At 42.4% G+C, this 17,395-nt stretch overlaps 1 protein-coding gene across 1 annotated transcript in view; it reads left to right on the forward strand.

The window, feature by feature from the left end:
- The window catches only part of LOC124619222 (partitioning defective protein 6), a 138,802-nt gene that overhangs the window by 112,894 nt on the left and 8,513 nt on the right, over positions 1–17,395 (forward strand). Inside the window, exons 3-4 of the mRNA XM_047145447.1 lie at positions 14,297–14,424; positions 15,727–15,993. Coding sequence (XP_047001403.1) covers positions 14,297–14,424; positions 15,727–15,993 — 395 coding nt within the window. The remainder of the gene's footprint in view (positions 1–14,296; positions 14,425–15,726; positions 15,994–17,395) is intronic.

Raw genomic sequence — 17,395 nt, forward strand, 5'->3', positions numbered from 1 at the left:
TTCTCATTTGTGTTAGCAATTTGGTATGCGCGCCATGTGTTTACCAAGCAGATATCAATCATAGGGGTGAATAATGACTACCACCAACTTCCTTGGTCTTATCCCTGTCCCATAAAGTGTGATTCTGCTTGTCCAGTAGAATCAACCGGACCCATACGGGCATTGTATTCTTCAGTGAGACGTGGCACTTTGCCCGTCAGTATCTTGTAGCACAGCTCCAGTAATACTACTGTAATTTGTGGCTGCACATACTACGTGATTGTTCCTCCATTTCACTACGAGAACTTCATTCTGTTCGTCAAACACGTAGTCACAAAACCCTCACCCTTGCTGGTTATAAGTTCTAATGTATCTGCTGAAACTTGCACAAAATGGTCATCGTTCAGTGCATTTCTTCATTGTCGTCTTCACCTTATGTTATTTCATCAGCATTGGGTGAAATAATCTCCAAGTCATCAGCTTAATCTTCACTCCCTCCGTAGCTCTCCAGTTCTGCTAGATCTTCTTGAACTGTAAGTCCTTGTGCCATGTATTATCCTACCGTAATCGTAAAATGCGTAAGGGATAATTTCACTCAACTACCTAGCCCTTGACAAAATCTCATACAATGTATATAAAAAAAATCTCAACAACGTAAATAATAGTTTTTGTATATGAGACGTGTATGCACTAATACGGCCCTTCAACACGGTAGTGATAATGTAACATGCCATTGTCCCTTTATTGGGACGCATAAAATAAATTGACATTGATCTTACTTCAGGAAATCTGAAATATATTGAATCTTACGCGGACATCCGTATGTTCATAACAAACACACGCATACAATTAAGTCAGTATTCGTTGTTGTACAGAAACTACCAGCAGGCATGCAGTGGCGCCAAGTGCGAAGATAGAAAACACGCAAAATAATTCCTTTCCTAAAATAAGCTAATCAACGAAAAATTATTTCTTTTCAATTTGCAGGCATTAAGATGTGATAATCAAAGCTACAAATTTCCCTGCTTTAGAAAGAAATAAAATATTTGCGTCCCAAAAAAGGAATAATTGTAAATAATGGGATAAAACGAGAAAACCACTTTCTTGATTTTCTCTGTCCAGTGGCATTATCCCCATATACGGCGCAAATGTTTCTGGCTGCATCCGCTGCTGTCACCATCTGTTGAACTCGGACAGAAGTATACGTCGGAAATATTCTTTTTTCTCCAATTGACACTGCATTTTCTTACGACCCTAGCCCCACTCACTACCCACAGATGACAAAATGGCAATACGTAAACTCAAATAGCAACAAAATGACAACTGATAAAGAAAGCCATAGCAACCGGAAGAATACAGACATGCTAAACAAAAAAGCTACGAATTTATGCACCAACCTAATATTTACAGAGTAGACCCAGTAACTAACGTATGCACTGAATGTGTAAGAGCTTCCCATAATTTTATCCGTGTGTAAGTCTGTCTTCTATACAGGGTGTTACAAAAAGGTACGGCCAAACTTTCAGGAAACATTCCTCACACACAAATAAAGAAAAGATGCTATGTGGACATGTGTCCGAAAACGCTTAATTTCCATGTTAGAGCTCATCTTAGTTTCGTCAGTATGTACTGTACTTCCTCGATTCACCGCCAGTTGGCCCAATTGAAGGAAGGTAATGTTGACTTCGATGCTTGTGTTGACATGCGACTCATTGCTCTACAGTACTAGCATCAAGCACATCAATACTTAAGCATCAACAGGTTAGTGTTCATCACGAACGTGCTTTTGCAGTCAGCCGCGCGGGATTAGCCGAGCGATCTGAAGCGCTGCAGTCATGGACAGTGCGACTGGTCCCGGCGGAGGTTCGAGTCCTCCCTCGGGCATGGGTCTGTGTGTTTGTCCTTAGCATAATTTAGGTTAAGTAGTGTGTAAGCTTAGGGACTGATGACCTTAGCAGTTAAGTCCCATAAGATTTCACACCCATTTCAACTTTTTTTGCAGTCAGTGCAATGTTTACAAATGCGTAGTTGGCAGATGCCCATTTGATGTATGGATTAGCACGGGCAATAGCCGTGGCGCGGTACGTTTGTATCGAGACAGATTTCCAAAACGAAGATGTCCCGACAGGAAGACGTTCGAAGCAATTGATGGGCGTCTTAGGGGGCACGGAACATTCCAGCCTATGACTCGCGACTGGGGAAGACCTAGAACGACGAGGACACCTGCAATGGACGAGGCAATTCTTCGTGCAGTTGACGATAACCCTAATGTCAGCGTCAGAGAAGTTGCTGCTGTACAAGGTAACGTTGACCACGTCACTGTATGGAGAGTGCTACGGGAGAACCAGTTGTTTCCGTACCATGTACAGCGAGTGCAGGCACTATAAGCAGCTGATTGGCCTCCACGGGTACACTTCTGCGAATGGTTCATCCAACAATGTGTCAATCTTCATTTCAGTGCAAATGTTCTCTTTACGGATGAGGCTTCATTCCAACGTGATCAAATTGTAAATTTTCACAATCAACATATGTGGGCTGACGAGAATCCGCACGCAATTGTGCAATCACGTCATCAACACAGATTTTCTGTGAACGTTTGGGCAGGCATTGTTGGTGATGTCTTGATTGGGCCCCATATTCTTCCACCTACGCTCAGTGGAGCACGTTATCATGATTTCATACGGGATACTCTACCTGTGCTGCTAGAACATGTGCCTTTACAAGCACGACACAACATGTGGTTCATGCACGATGGAGCTCCTGCACATTTCAGTCGAAGTGTTCGTACGCTTCTCAACAACAGATTCGGTGACCGATGGATTGGTAGAGGCGGACCAATTCCATGGCCTCCACGCTCTCCTGGCCTCAACCCTCTTGACTTTCATTTATGCGGGCATTTGAAAGCTCTTGTCTACGGAACCCCGGTACCAAATGTAGAGACTCTTCGTGCTCGTATTGTGGACGGCTGTGATACAATACGCCATTCTCCAGGGCTGCATCAGCGCTTCAGGGATTCCATGCGACGGAGGGTGGATGCATGTATCCTCGCTAACGGAGGACATTTTGAACATTTCCTGTAACGAAGTGTTTGAAGTCACGCTGATACGTTCTGTTGCTGTGTGTTTCCATTCCATGATTAATGTGATTTGAAGAGAAGTAATAAAATGACCTCTAACATGGAAAGTAAGCGTTTCTGGACACATGTCCGCATAACATATTTTCTTTCTTTGTGTGTGAGGAATGTTTCCTGAAAGTTTGACCTTACGTTTTTGTAACATCCTGTATAAGCTACTTTCTAGATTTAAAAAAAAAGGTAACTGATTAGTCAAGAACAGAGGCTGAGTTCCCCAGCAGTTCACTTCGTTCCTAAAATGGAAAAAATTATTTCTGTTAATGAGAACCTTTGTTCACTACAGGTAGTTTTTTCAGATTATGCTAACGACATTAATCTGGTTATAAATCCTCTTAAAGCTGTAAAAGTTGTAGTTACTAAAGAACTGTCTGTAGACTACAGCCTCAATAAATTCGGTTTGAGTTGAGCTCCTGTTATAAGTGATGCAGACGTTTTAAAGCCAAAATTACGTATTATTGGATATTTAATTACAGAATGAATAAGTGACGTTCTGTTTTATTATCTTCCATAAACCGTTATAGCTCATAATTTGGTACAAAAAAATCTTCGTATTCGTCAATTTATTTGAGACCCATGCATTATTTTTGCATGTAATCCAGTTTTTGTGTTCCTCTTGTTCAGTTATTGGCACAGCTTTTCTACCATAACCTGCACGTTGACTCCATACTGAAGAAATTTTGACGGCGCTTGTGGAAGCGGCAGCATTAATAGCCACTGCAGTTTGAGCTGCAACGTCGCTTTCGTTGCGTGAGGAAACCCAGTCTTACCGAAAACTGGGTTCCATGGCACTGCCAGGTTGCTCCAGCGAACGTCACTCATGATCTGCAACGTCTTTAATATTGCAAGTAACGCAATTTTAAATACTCGCTGCATAATCTAGTGTCTACAGTTATGTTGTGTAGGTAGTCCGAGGTCATAAAGTTCTCTGATTTGCGAAAAATATCCTACAGTCGAAAACTAAAAACAGCAAAGTGTGCTTCTGTCATGGAAATTTCCGTGAACTATTTGATTTACCTTTGTGTCTACGAGCAAGCAACTGGCAATTTTTACTTTTATTTATCAGGGAGAAATTTTCAGTATAAGTTTTTGAAAACAGCCACAAGTCTCACTTCGTAATTTTTTTTTTTTAATTTGCCTGTTTCGCCATACAAAAGAATAAGAGCCTCATCCGAATGTACAGTTTAAAGTTGGCTGTGGCTGCATTGAAGATTAAACTGGCTGTACTTAAATACTTAAATTTACGTTTAAAGTATAGTAGTAAACGTATTTTATGTACTACTGTTCAGCCAGTTTTAATTTTTAGTGCTGTCAGCCAACTTTAAACGCAACCTTCAACGGTGTCTTCCAGCTTTAAACTGTATATACTGATGGTGCTGTTGAAGATAGTCAAGAATGAATAGTCGTTCGTCTGGCCCCGAATTTTGATTGAATAGTAGCTCGAAGATATCCAAAAGTTTATAGACACCTGTTGTACGACGTTCCATCGTACCCGATTTTTGACAGAATATTATGAAAGGTGTTTACTTTTACTCGTCGTAGTGAATCTCACCCCCCCCCAATCTCTCTCTCTCTCTCTCTCTCTCTCTCTCTCTGTCTGTCTCTCTCTGCTAGGTGAATACCATTCGCTTTCACTTCAATTAGTGCGCGCAATACTCAGCACTACAGAGCGACGATAACGGAGAACAGTAAACTTTTCTGAATTTGAAAGTCCTGCTCCAGTCTGTAGGCAGCTCGCTCAGTGGTACCCTTTCTCGTCAGTGGACGCCTGTTAGACTCCGGGAATGTGGCTTGGTGGCCATGCGCTCTGCGAAGCGAGCGTCACGGGAAAGTCTGCAGCCAAGTGGCAAGGCGACAGCCGGCAGAAGCACCCGCGGCGGCCACTGGTAGGTAGCATCCTCCTTACTTTCACCCACGCAGTGATATTTCGCCGAAGAGTACGAAAGGTTGTTGGCGCAGAGTGCGTGCCTCTTCACTTTACCGCTGCTGGACGCTTCATAACGAGATTCTTTCATTTCCATGCCGAAGGAAGAACTGCTTTCTCTTTGTTTGCGTGGAACCGTAAACAAGAGATACTGTAATTATTGGTCTCGACCGAATTAGTTCGTCTTCAGTAATACTGTTGAAAGTTTTCGACATGCCCAAGAAAGAGAGCATGGAGAGTCTTTTTTTCTACTTTAATATTAGTAACTATGTGCTCCATGTTTATCGGAGAACACATTTATCGAGAGTGAGTGAGTAGCCCTGCCTGTACAATAAATTTGGACGACATCTGTGATGCCGAGTAAGCGCCCCCTTGCAAAACTACGCAAATGCTCCGTGAAGAGCTCTTGTTCATTTCCACGGATGATACACAACCGACGCTACCGCTGATGCTTCAGTTGCATCTTAATGCGTAGAACGCAAAGGCCTGAACATCTTCACAAGACAAACTCCTTTAGTGTACTTTTATGACAACCAGTGCAGTTTTCTTTGCCGCCAATATGCGCTGAACGAAATAGTTCTTACCAGCGTCGATTGGGAACGGGCTGCCTCATCACAGAAAGAGAGCCATATCGCTTGCCACAGTAATTCGACCGAACTGAAATACAGCATGGCTCACGGACATTTCCATTTGGCCACCCAGCAATGCGAAGCATAAGGTAGCACAAATGATTGTTCAAACGTCGGGAAATGTCAGTGTTCGTGCAGCTCTACAGTAAAACCCATAACGATCTGCCTGTCCGTCATTCCAAAACATTGCTAGCCCCTTGCATGTCTTTGCAAAGGACTGTCAAACAGGATTTAAAATATCATCCTTAGGAACTGTAAATGACTGAACGGTTACGGCCGGGAGATAAGGTGAGACGGCCTAGTTTCTACATAACATTCCTGAACAGAATTGGCCAGGATAACGCATTTCTGGCATATCTTGTTACGGGCGACGAGACAAGCTTCCATCGGAATGGGGTTGTCGGTAACCAAACCTTGCGATGATACTCGGGCACAAGCCCGCAGCTCGTTCATGAAAAGAACTAGGGCAGCCCAAAGGTCGTCGTCTGCTTTGCTGTTGGAAACGTTGGGCCGCAGTTTTTTTGAAACAAACAACGGCCCTACAACCGGCTAGTGAGTGTAAATTCCAAGCGCTATGTGGCCATGGTTAGCAACTTCTTCATTCCACAGCTGCAGGGACATCGCCGTCTAAAGGCGATATGCTATCAGCGAGAAGCAAAGCAAAAGCAAGAAGCAAACAGTCCTAATTCGGTGACCAAACTGAGGCGCCACTTTCCAGATAGATTACTCAAAGGATGTGGTGATACTCCATGGCCGGGAAGATCACCAATCTTTCAGCCTCTATTCTGTGTGGTCGTCTCACGAACGAAGTTCTTTAACTATGACAGCACAAAACTGATGAGCTGAAAGCCGCGATCGGGGGAGAGATATGGACCCTTTTTCAAGAAAAGATTGAAAAAGTGATCAGGAGCTTCTGCAGACGACTTCGCCAATGCATCGTCAGTGGCTGAAACCGTAAGTTTAATTTACTGTTTAAGAGATGGAATTGTGTTTGGCCTTTCAGTAATAGTAAATTGTGTAGATCGATTATCTAGAAGTTATATCGATGTAAATACAGAATATGTTAAACTTGATGATAATCAAATGAAAATGTACTACTTTCCGTGGGCCACCTTGCTTAACAGTTGCTTGCGAAAATCATGTTGGCGGCGGCGGAGGCGGCGGTGGTGTGTGTGTGTGTGTGTGTGTGTGTGAGAGAGAGAGAGAGAGAGAGAGAGAGAGAGAAGATAAAGGAAAATGTGTTAGGCGTTGCAGGTAGCCTTACTCACAAAACTCCAAGGGGTAAAGCTCCTGAACGTATCAACAAACATACTGTGCCGTTTATCATGTATCTCGCCTAATGACCATGAAACCAAAATTAGAGAAATTCCGACGCGTAGTTTCTTTGCGTGTGTTATTCAGGAATGAAATTGTGATAGGGCGAGCGGACTCAAGTGATCCGAAACGCAGCACAGTGACACTTCCTTTCCTCGTCTTTGTGGTTTCCAGTGGATGCCATACATGATCGGCGCCATACTGTCTGCTGGATACATTTGTCGATTTGTCTGAAGGCACGCAGGGGAAAGTTGAGCCAGTGCGTCTGCGGACTTCGCGCGCAGCTGTGATGTTTACTGAACCGACCTCGAAGGTGCTCGACCGTACCGCGACAAGAGTTGTTTTTAATTTACTCTTGATTTGCGCTACGCTAATTGATGCCAATATCAAGTGACATCGCAACAAGTTTATCCTGCTGTCGGCACAAGTGTTCCCTCTTCTAGAACTAGCTTAATACTGAAACTGTCGCATTCGTTATTTTGCGTTGCAGTTTTCAGCCATGGAAACTTATATCACTGGCAGTCCCGTTGTACGGCGCTTCATATTTGGTCGTTCCTCGCATTTTTATATTCATTATTGTTTCTTATTTAATAACTGTAAACGTCAAACATATTAGAATTTCGGCCTCGTAAGTCAAAATTTACTGCCTGCATAATCTGAAAAGTGTCCCAAGTTCGGAATAACTTTAAAAGAAATAAATGTAAACACATTTAGGGATTCGGCCTTCATATGCGCCTGTGTCATCTGGTATGAAAATCTATCGTGAAATGGGCGTTGTTTAGGCTTCAATTTCTTGACGATTGCTTGAGATTATCCTCAAATCCGTAAATTGCGGCTGTGACATACGATGGCACAAGGTGTGCCATAACAGTTTGTGCCAGCAAGTGCGTGCCTACGAGGAACACAGGAGGGCAGAGGAAACAAAATAACCTTTGCTGACCAAACTCGCAGCTTGCCCCACCACACACACACACACACACACACACACACACACACAAATTCAGTATCTCTTTCAAGGAAGTCAGAACATGTGTTGGATGTTGGCTAACAGTAAGTGCACTCGGAGGCATTTGTTGTGGAATCTTAAATCTATATTCTGGTGCACTGTCCCACTTTGACTGCCCTGCGGCGAAATCTTCGGTTACCGGAGTCATCGCCGCAAATTTTATCTGACAACGCCTCATCGGCTAATTTCGTTTCTACGTTTTATTCATGAGTGTGGGTTTTATCATTAGATCTAAGTTTCAACGCATGTCCTTTGTCCCTCTGTGTCCTCCATCCTAGTGCTTTTAGGGTGGAGGTTTTAATGTGTTGCAGAGTGGCTGGCTTCTCCTTTTTATTCTCGTGGTCAGCCAACCATGGTAATCTGTTTTGTCATTTTAATCTCTTGTACGTGTTTCTTGCGTTTCTGTGGTTTTCTTCGGCCCTTTTGTCCATTTAAGTGTTTGTTACCCTTACGAAGTGCTTGGGGTTTTTCCTTTCTCTCAGTTTTGTATTGTCAGTCTCACTTGTTTAATCTCACCCTTGTGGCATTGTTTTATTTGGAACAAGGGACCAATGATCAAGCAATTTGGTCCCTTCTCATTCCCACCCCCCTCTTTTAAACCAACCGTCCCTCCGCTATTCGGTGTCACCAGGGCAGACTTCCTCCAGCTGATTGGGCAACTTGCTCACCCCCTTTCTGCTGCTCGTTCACAATCCCCTTTGGGGCTCTCCCAGAACCTGTCAGAGAGGTGCCCTCTTGGCTGACACTCTGTCAACTTAACCTCATTTGTCTTAACACGGGAGCACCCACGTTACTTTCAGACTCCAAGCACTCCTATTCGCATTTGAACCTGTCCTTCTGCACTGCCCAGCCCGTGTGTCGTCTCGAGTGGTCCGTCTCTCCCACAGGTACTCAAGCGACCATTCCCCACGTGTTATCCGTTTACTGACTATTTGCACATCCAAATGACAGCTTTGTAAGGCCAATTGGAGGCTTTACTCCTCCCTGGCGACCTTCGACAAACATTTTCGCACTTCTGATGACCAGGTAGAATACCTTACAAACGTTATCCTTACCGCTGCAGAATGTTCCATTCCCGGCACTCTCTATTTACCGCGACGTGACCCAGTCCCTTGGTGGACTGGCGCGAAGATGTGCTCTCCGCGTTTTTAACCATCAAACTACGATGGGAAACTGCATAAACAGTTGCGTACACAGTGGCGTAGCGTTCTTCAGGGTACCATAAAAGCTAGCTGTATTTCATTGATCAGGTCTCTTTAACAGTTCCACTCCCTCTTCTGTCATATGGCCTAACTTCCGACGGGTCTCTTGGACCAAGGTCCATTCCCCAATTTCCGGCCTGACTGTAGCAGATGATGTCATAGTGGACCCTATTGCTATCTCAAACACCTTCGGCCGCTATTTTTCGGAGATTTCGAGCTCCACCCAATATCATCCTGACTTCCTCCATTGGAAACGAGTGGAGGAGGCTTGAGCGATACCATACTCTTTTCAGAATCTTGAGTGCTCCAATGCTACCTTTAGTATGAGGGAGCTAGATCATGCTCTCACTTCATCCCGATGCTCCTCCACTCCAGGGCCAGATGACGATCACATTCAGATGTTGCAGCACCTTTCTCTTGTGGGCAGAGGGCACGTTTGGTAGACGCTGGTGTGAAGCCACTGTCATACTCGTACCTAAGCCTGGTAAGGACAAACACCTTCCTTCTAGCTACCGCCCCATTTCTCTCACCAGCTGTGTTTGCAATGTGATGGAACATATGATTCATGCCCAGATGGTATGGTGGCCCGAGTTTCGAAATTTACTAACCACTGATTTTGGGCGCACTGTTCTGCAGTTGACCAACCTGTCACTTTGTCAACCCATGTCACGGATGATTTTCTGCAGAAATACCAAACTGTTGCCGTTTTTTTCGGTTTGGAAAAAGCGTAAGACACCTGCTGGAGGACTGGTATCAAATGGTTCAAATGGCTCTGAGCACTATGGGACTTAACATCTGTGGTCATCAGTCCCCTAGAACTTAGAACTACTTAAACCTAACTAACCTAAGGACATCACACACATTCATGCCTGAGGCAGGATTCAAACCTGCGACCATAGCAGTCGCGCGGTTCCGAACTGAGCACCTAGAACCGCTAGACCACCGCGGCTGGCGGACTGGTATTCTCCATACTTTCTACACGTGGGGCTTCCAAGGCCACATGCCCTGTTTGCTTCAGAAATTTTTAAAAGACACAATTTTCAAACTATGTGTGGGCTTTGCCTTGTCGGGCATGTTTATCCAGGAAAATTGTGTGCCTCAGGGTTTCGTCTTGAGCATTGTCCTCTTTGTTGTCCCCATTAACCCTGTTATGGTCTGTCTCCTGCTGAGCATCTCCAGCTCCCTTTTCGTTGACGATTTTACCATCTATTGCAGTTCTCCACGGACTTGTCTCCTTGAGCAGCATCTTCAGCATTGTCTTTATCATCTTCACTATTGGAGCATCGACAATGGCTTTCGCTTTTCCACTGACAAAACCTATTGTCCGAATTTCTGGCAGTGCAATTGGTTTTTTCCACAGTCTTTGTATCTCGGACCTGTTACTCTACCGTTCGTTGAAACTACGAAATTCCTGTGGCTCATGCTAGGTAGGAAACTTTCTTGGTCCTTCCACATGTCTTACCTGGCCGCCCGCTGTACACGGTCCCTCATTGTTCTGTGTCCCCTCAGAGGTACGTCCTGGGGTGGGGATCGGACTACCCTCCTCCGCTTGTAGCGGACCTATGTCTGTCCACCATCATGACCTCCATTTGGCCACATACACCATTTACTCTTGCCCGGATGAGATGCTGTGTGCAGAAGCTGCTGAACTGCCGCTGTCATACCGCCGTGATTTTCTCCTCAGCAGATACACATGCTATTTGTCTGCCATGCATGGCCATCCATCCTATGCTTCTTCCCTCAATGACTTTTTTGATTACCAGTATGGTGCACATCCCTTTTCTCTGTTACCTCCTGGAGTTTCACTTTCGGCTATTGCTCCTGCAGCTTAACTCCACGCTACCTGCCACTTTCCCAACAGGTGTGAATCCTTCACCACCTCTGCTTCGTGCGGCATCCCGTGTACACCTTGGATTTTTTTCGCTTCCTAAGAACATTACTCCAGCCTCACTCTATCGCCGTAAGTTTCTCGACCGTCGCATAGAACTTCGTGATAGTACCTGTGTACACTGATGACTCCTGGATTGACCATTGTGTCGGATGTGCCTTCACCATTGGCACCGACGACTTTCAGTATCGGCTTCCAGAACACTGCTCATTATTTACAGCGGAGCTCTTCGCCCTGTATCAGGCCACATAGTATATCCGGCGATACAGGTTTTTCAATTGCGTCAATCTGCTCCGATTCTCTCAGTGCCCTTCAAAGCCTCTGTGTGCTGTACACCGCCCATGCCTGAGTGCAGTGTGTTCAGGAAAGCTTTCACTTGCTCACTCTTGATGGAGCCACTGTGATTTGTATGTGGGTCCCTGGTCACGTCGGTCTGACGTGAAATGAGGCCGCTGACGATGATGCCAAGGCTACAGTTCTCGTATCTCGGCCCGCTTGTTCTTCCATTCCCTCCGATGATCTCTGTGTTGCCGGCTGTCAGCAAGTGGTGTCACTTTCATGTCCCCACTGGTCATCCCTTTACGGGAACAAGCTTGGGGGAGTTAAACCTCTCGCAGCGGCTTGGATGACCACCTCTCGGCACTCTCACTGCGAGGAGATCATTTTAGCTAGGTTGTGTATTGGGCACTGTTTTTTTTGCCATCGCCATTTGTTAAGTGGTGATCCCCCACCACTTTGTGCTCATTGCCCCCCAAACTTTGACGGATCACCATTTCCTGACGGAATGTCCTTTTAAACACTTACGTTCTCATTTATGTTTGCCATGTGAGTTATCAGCCATTTTAGCGAACGATGCACGGGCTGGGGCTGTCAACCGTGTTTTACTTTTTGTCCATCCTAGCAGTGTGGCGAAGGACATTTAATCTTTAGTTCAGGACCTCCATTGTCTCTATCACGTATTTTATGGAGGTTTCTCAATGTCCCTGTTTCTAGCTGTCTTTCTGTCTGTCGATAGGGTGTAACGTGTAGTCGATTTTAACTCCTTATTCGTCTTCGTGTTCTACGGTTCTGACATGGGCGCGTATGACCGTAATTGTTTTTTGCGTCCTAAAACAAAACAGCACCAAGCCTGTGTTTTTCTTTGAGCACAGCAAGTGAAGTATTGTGAAGATATAAAGTATGAGGGATTTTAGAACAACCATTGTCATACCAGTCCTGTGGCTGAGTGGTTTAGTGTATACGCTGGTAATTCATTGGTTCGGGTTACAACCCTCCTACTACCAACATTTTAATTAATCTCATTGATAAAATATTAATTCCAAATCTTAACCCTTTGACTGCTGCCATGTGAGTTATCAGCCATTTTAGCGAACGATGCACGGGCTGGGGCTTTTTTGTGTCTGTACTGCTCGCCTGAATCCACTACCTGTGCTGAGAGACGACGTTCCGCTACAAAGTACTTATCATTTGATTTTAAGAATAGTATTAAGTGAAAAGATTGGATTTTTGCATATCTTACTGTCTGACGTCTTCGCTCGATAAAGGACAGTATTTTTTTCATTATTCGGCATAGTTACTGTGGTACATCAAATGAAATAAAGCATTGCACAGAATTTAAAAAGTTTGCAGAGGTAAAAATGCATTGTGTAAACTTTGCAGCTGGTTGATTTTAGCCCAAATATTTATGAGTGTGAAATGTAGATAAAACAATTAAAATTTATTTAAAATTGAGAGCAGAACGATATCTCATTTCGTTATCAAGATACTGGTTTTTATACCCATCAAATGGATTTCTGTCCCTGCATTGGGAATCGTGTGGCTGCAGCAATTGTCATATTTTATAAATGATTCTGGGTATCGAAGCAAGGTATTTTGCAAATGATAGCATGCAAAGAGGCAAGTGTATTTTATGATAAATACTCGAATTTCTTTTATTCGCCAAGATATGGAAATAATTGGTCTGCGCCAGTGAGAGGGTCGGCTGAACAGGACGCATAAATGTGCCAACAGTGTTTTAAGTTTTCTAAGCATAGAGTACGAGGGATTTTCAAGCAGCGCTACACTTAAGTCGCACAGCTTACTGGTTACGTGCTGGACTGACAATTTGTTGGCTCGGGTTCAATTCACAGTACTGCTATTGTTTATTTTTTTTTTCCTGCCCCCCCCCCCCCCTTTCCTTGCATTGTTAAACAGCAATAATAAAATTTAAATATGTTTAAACAGTTCAGTTTATACATGTAAAATTAATATATTCATGTTAGTTAAGCTTACTACCCTTGCAAGTGAAAGGCTATAGGCCACCACATTGTAGCACACTGGTAAAATTTTGCACTGGTCCTAAGATTGGGTTGATGCAGTATTCCACACTTGGTAACCTGTGCAAACATCTCTTAATATCTGCATAGCTATTATAGCCTAAGACCATATGAACTTGCTTCTGAAAGTGTTAAACCCTGTCTCCCCCCCCCCCCTCCCCTCCCCCCCCAACCTGCCCCCACTGGCACTTCCCTCCACTTTCAAATTTACTGTTTTTTATGGGTTAGGAAGCAATAAAAAAGGCACGTACGAACATGTCTTGGGAGTAGTGTGGGTTAGACAACAATATTGAATAAAAATTCTTGTAAATTTGCTGCTTAACCCATGTATATGATCAGATGCATTGCCCTGGATCACTAACATTTAACTGCATATTAACTGTGATCTTTTGTAGATAAAGTCTCTATCCACATGTTTCAAGAACACTTTTACCTTTCCCACATTATCACTGTTGACTAAGAGTCCAAAACGGTTATCATTTTCCCCACTGAAAAATGGTTTCAGTTTTTTTGGTGCCCTTCCAGCTTTGCTAGGCACGCAGGTTTGTTTTCATAGTTTGGAGGTGAATAAATGTCTTACTGCTGTCGCATAACAATCTCGGAAGTACAATTTTTCTTTAAGTTTTCTTTCTCGACTTTGAAAGTTCTGTGTACTATTACTGCATTTTGTTTTCTTTGAATAAATTTGTACATGTTATCATGTGTTCTGTGTCAAATACCCAATAGTCCATTTCTATAGAAATACATCAATTGTACAGCCATAAAATGTTGTAATTGTTTTCAGTTAAATTTACTCTCTCTGATGCAGATCATGTCAGTAATAAATATAGTAGTAGAAACAAAAAAAGAAAAATTGGGGAGGACTGTTACATAATTAACATTCCTTGTACAATCTTTGAACTGTTGCAGGAGAAAGTCTGGAAGAATTAAATGGTTATGGGACATACAAACCAAGAAACCTGATTTCCACCATTCTTGGTACTCCCAGCAAACCCAAGACTCATCTTGCCATCTCTAACCCGCATGATTTCAGGCAGGTGTGTAACAGTTGCAGAGATATCTAACTAAAAATAGATAAATAAATTATTGGAAATCAAAGTTAACAATATTTGAGAGATTTTAGCATGTGTACTTATTAAGAGCTACTTTTGGAGATTCACTTCAGATTCCTTTTCTGCTTGTAATGTATCTCAGAATCTTTGAAATAACTGTCCCTTCCCTTAGTTGTTTGTACATATCCTTTTTCCTGTTTTTTTCCTAACTTTTTATCAAGAAGTCTTAATAGTATTCCAGGCACTGGAGATCAAGCTTTTTTTCTTTATGTTTTGAATCTTCCAGCACTAGTCTATTTATTATGGTTTTTCCAGAATGTTAAATGATAAAATGCAGTATAATGTAATGAACAAATCTTGATTGTGGATGTGTCAGTTACCATTCATGATATAACTTTTGTAACTACTAAGCATTTACTTGTGTCAAAAACAAAATTTAGAGTCATAGTCACATTATAACACTTGTACTACATGTTGAACATGTATTATATTTTAATACTCAATATAAAAATGACTGTGTAACGGGTAGAGCTCTAGACTCCACTCATGTAGGTCCTAGATTTTAACCTGGGCAGAGGTGAGAATTTAGAATTTTTCTTGCTCCATCTCTCCAGAACAGCTGCTGGTTCACTCAGTCTTCTACCAAATGAGTACCAGGGTGTTTTGCCTGGGGTAAAAGTTGGCTGGGGTGAGGGACATGCCACCCCTCCCCATCCTAGTGCCATGGAAAATAGGAAGGCTGGACTCTTCCTGCAGACAGGACAGTAGTCCAGTCATGGGCATTTACCAAGGACTTTACTTTTTACCTTTTGCTAGGTATAAAATATTTAACTATCAGTGATGCACGTCTCTCTCAATACTGAATTTGAAAGCTATATAAAATGCTATAACTCTAAGTTCAGTTTCAATTTTTTTGCCACTGATCTTACATTTTTGTTATATAATCTGCGTTTACATTTTTTGCTATACACACCTTCTGTAAAATTCCAAGATTTATGTAAATTTATATGTGGAGCTTTTAACTGCAGATAATAGTTATCTGAGATGACGAATTTATTTTGTGTATAAATAAGTTTATGGTTAAGGGTACTGGAAATACAAATTTTCAGTGAATCTATAACCTTTGTATGTACTGCAATTAGGCACAGAAGAACTGAATCATGAAAATACATAATGCCTTGCCAAAATAACACAGCATTACAATAAAACAAGATTTAGGCAATATATGTCAGAGTCTCACATCTATGTTTTAATGTTTTCTGAAAATGGTGACGAAATACGTTACAGGTGTCTGCAATCATTGATGTGGATGTAGTCCCAGCAACATATCGCAGAGTCCGGCTGCTGAAGCATGGCTCCGATAAGCCACTTGGTTTTTACATTCGTGATGGCACGTCTGTGCGAGTAACTCCCCAAGGGCTTGAGAAAGTACCTGGAATATTCATTTCACGCCTCGTACCAGGCGGCCTTGCTGAGAGTACAGGACTTCTTGCTGTCAATGATGAGGTGCTTGAGGTCAATGGTATTGAAGTCAATGGGAAGACTTTAGACCAGGTGTGTATACTTAAATTTTCTGATCATTAAGTTTCTTCAATGTTAATCCTTTCTAAGGCCATGAATTATAACAGTTTTGCCTCTTCGTCTGTGCTTTGTTTTATTTGGGAGTGATTCTTTGTGAAGTGGTGAAGCTGATTTAATATAACATTTCATGTGCTACTCTCTGTTGAGTCATGGCAAAGACTTGTTTCATTACAGCACAGTTTGTGTCCAGTACCTTATTTTGTCCATGTGATTATTTATTATTTGAGAAAAAGCTATTTTATCTGAGCAAAAATATGAGATAAAATGTCTGGCCAGTACATTCATGCAGGTATTAGTGTTTTGTTCTGTTGATAGCCACATATGTGCTAACAATAAATCTGTAAAACTGTCATGTCTGCTTGTCTGCACTCATGTTTCCAAAACTACTAGATAATTTTCATTGGGTTTTCACAGGTAACTAGAGCATAGGATGTGGCACCGTATGCATTTTGTTTCATCAAAATTGAACCAAGGAAAAAAAAAATATTTGAAAGTTTTATCCGTACTAATGTCATAAATCGTAAAATAGCTCTGTCGTGTTTTCGTGATTAATCTGCTGAACAGATTTTGATTGTATTTGGTAAGGACGTAGCTTCAACCCTGGGGAAGAGCATGGGATACTTTAGAAAGTGTAGTTCAATATCCTTATTGATTGAAGGTTCTTATATGAATTACTCTTTCAGGAAGCTATTTACTCTTTAACTTTTTATCTTTATCATATTTGTAAAAAAGCTTTTATTGGTTGACATATGCTACGTGATATGATTCAAAGTAATGAATACAATGCTTATACAATCTTCAGTGTGTTTAATCCATACCTGGACACTATTTGTCGCATACTGAACATGTTGTATAACGTATAACTACTTCAGTAGCATGATGTTTGGATGAGCACTTCTGCCCTTGCTCTTCTGTACATACTGCTTGTCACTAACACTGCATACACTGATGCATTGTGCACTGAGGGGGGAGAGTGGGGCACATATTTTGACCTACGCTTACGCAAACGGGCAGACAGGTGAGAACAGCTGATGTTATTGCACATACAGTAGCTTACTTGATGACTATCAGTCATCATAACAAAACTACCAATGTGAGTGCAGCTGCGGGTAACAGCTAGTATAAAAATAAGTGATGACACCATCCTAGCTTTCAGAATTGTTCAGTAGGTCCCTCCCATTCTGGAGACTGCATGATCAGTCCTCCTTTTTCACATTATCCAACCTATCCATTTCTCCTGCTCAAGGAAGGAACTGACATTCTGAAAAGCTAGGATAGTGTCGTCTTTACTTTTATATAACAGTTGAATTTTGCTTTGATACCTTATCTCTAAGGAAAGTATCCTGGAACCATTGTTAAAATGGTATATGAAAGT

The sequence above is a fragment of the Schistocerca americana genome, chromosome 6, assembly GCF_021461395.2.
Source record: "Schistocerca americana isolate TAMUIC-IGC-003095 chromosome 6, iqSchAmer2.1, whole genome shotgun sequence".
Lineage (NCBI taxonomy): Eukaryota > Metazoa > Arthropoda > Insecta > Orthoptera > Acrididae > Schistocerca > Schistocerca americana.